The sequence below is a fragment of the Lactuca sativa genome, chromosome 7 (assembly GCF_002870075.4).
Source record: "Lactuca sativa cultivar Salinas chromosome 7, Lsat_Salinas_v11, whole genome shotgun sequence".
NCBI classification, from domain to species: domain Eukaryota; kingdom Viridiplantae; phylum Streptophyta; class Magnoliopsida; order Asterales; family Asteraceae; genus Lactuca; species Lactuca sativa.
The window spans coordinates 160,651,241-160,653,177 of record NC_056629.2 but is presented as its reverse complement, the minus strand read 5'-3'; the positions used below and the strand labels follow the sequence as shown (position 1 = coordinate 160,653,177).

The window sequence follows — 1,937 nt, the reverse complement described above, 5'->3', positions numbered from 1 at the left end:
GTGTTTTCGAACTCTGAGAATAAAAAAAATACCCCCTACCGCCCATGGACATAGATCATTTTGATCGAACCACGTAAATACTATCTTTGTGTGCTTTTGGTTTCATGTGTTATCCACATTACTTCCTAACAAGGGTCGTCAGATCTTGGCAAGTGCCATCAGATTTGTTCTGATTCTTGACAAGTTTTGCATGGTTTCCCTAAGAAACCCTATATAAATGTGTTGTAAACATCCTTCACTATTTTCAACACTCTATATCATGACCTTCAACTTCCCATGATTTTAGTGGAACGTTTGGTCGCACTAATGTAGAAAAGGTGGGATGAAACAAACTCATCGGTCTAATTTAGGTATTAGTGTCTTTCGGATTGATAATTTTTTCTATTGGTTGTGTAAATGATATTATGTCTCCCAGTTAAGTTTCGAAGCTAAGTATCAAGGTATGATAATTCGATTGTTGAAGCTGATTGGTTTCACAACCTTCTTCTTGAACTTCGTTGTCTTGTGTCACGCGACTTCATTACTTTTTGTGATAATGCGAATGCAATATACTTATACTGTAATCATGTAGATCATTAATGTAAAGATATTGGTTATCCTTATCTTGCTAACCAAGTCTTCTTGCCCACCAAGTTATCTAGTTTCTTAGTTTATCTTGTTTGATTTTTCTAGATTATCTTTTCCAATCGTTCCCTTTTATTAAGTTTTTATTCAATATTTAAACATTGGGCATGAATGAAATCAATTAGCTTTTGGCAATATTACAGTCTTTATGGTATCAAAGCGGGTCTTATGGATCTATCTCTTAAGAATCCTCTAACGACTTCATCATGCCCGGAGGAGAAGAACCGTCCAACAAAAACGAAAACAACACCATTGACGCCAATTCTCCATACTACATTCATACCTCCGATTATCCAAGACAAATGCAAGTAAACGATCCCCTCATAGACAACAACTACATTGATTGGTCATAAGAGATGTTGAATTTCCTATTCGCCAAAAATAAAGTTGGCTACATCGATGGGAGGACTCAGAAACCAGAAGACAAATCATCCAACTATATGCCATTGATGAGATGCGATGAGATTGTGAAGGGATGGCTGACCACGGCTATGGAGAAGAACATCAGGAGCAGCGTAAAATATGCAAACACTACATCACAAATACGGGTTGATCTACAAGAAAGATTTGGAAAAGAGAGTGCACCAAGAGCTTATGAATTAAAAAAATCTCTCACTAGCACCCATAAAGAAGGTATGTTAATTTCTGCTTATTACACCAAGTTACGGGGTGTTTGTGATGATATTCAGTTGGTTTCTCCTTCCCCATGGTGTACTTGCAATAAATGTGACTACAATATTGGAAAAAGATTGAATGAAGCTAAAGAGAAGGAGATATTGTATGGGTTTTTGATGGGTTTAAATGGTAAATTTAACACCATCAGGACCCAAATACTATTCATGAAGCCCACTCCTATCCTCAAAACTGCCTACTGTAACATCCCAAAATCACGATAAAAATTTTCATTTAAAGAAACCATTGTTTTCAAATCAAAACCAAATTAATCCAAGTGTCAAATACAAATATTTCCCAAGACCCGTGTAACATAACATCTAAAAAAACATGTCACTAAAGGGTGTGTTTGATCATGCCTTCGCCTTGCCATGATTATAAGAAGTACATGAAACAATAAACTGAAACTGTAAGCCAAATCCTAGTGAGTCCCCCCCCCCTCCCAAAAGTACCACCATACAAACATATAACATATATAATTATGCATGATGGGTCCACGACCCACGGTTGGCTTACCTTGGCCTACACCTCTAGGTTACATTACCCTGCATATAACGTACTGGTTCCACAACCTCTCGGTTGGATTACCCTGGCCTACAACCTCATGGTTGGATGGCCCTAGCCCACAACCTATCGGTATG

At 37.6% G+C, this 1,937-nt stretch overlaps 1 protein-coding gene across 1 annotated transcript; it reads left to right on the top strand.

Moving 5' to 3' along the window:
• Nucleotides 1–980: 980 nt before the first annotated feature.
• Nucleotides 981–1,520, top strand: LOC128127362 (uncharacterized). Its single transcript, XM_052765836.1, has one exon. The coding sequence runs from the start codon at nucleotides 981–983 to the stop codon at nucleotides 1,518–1,520; it is 540 nt and encodes a 179-aa protein (XP_052621796.1).
• Nucleotides 1,521–1,937: the final 417 nt, after the last annotated feature.

Bases quoted from the DNA above. Each gene is read 5' to 3' on its own strand.
- LOC128127362 (XM_052765836.1), top strand. From the start codon at position 981: ATGTTGAATTTCCTATTCGCCAAAAATAAAGTTGGCTACATCGATGGG.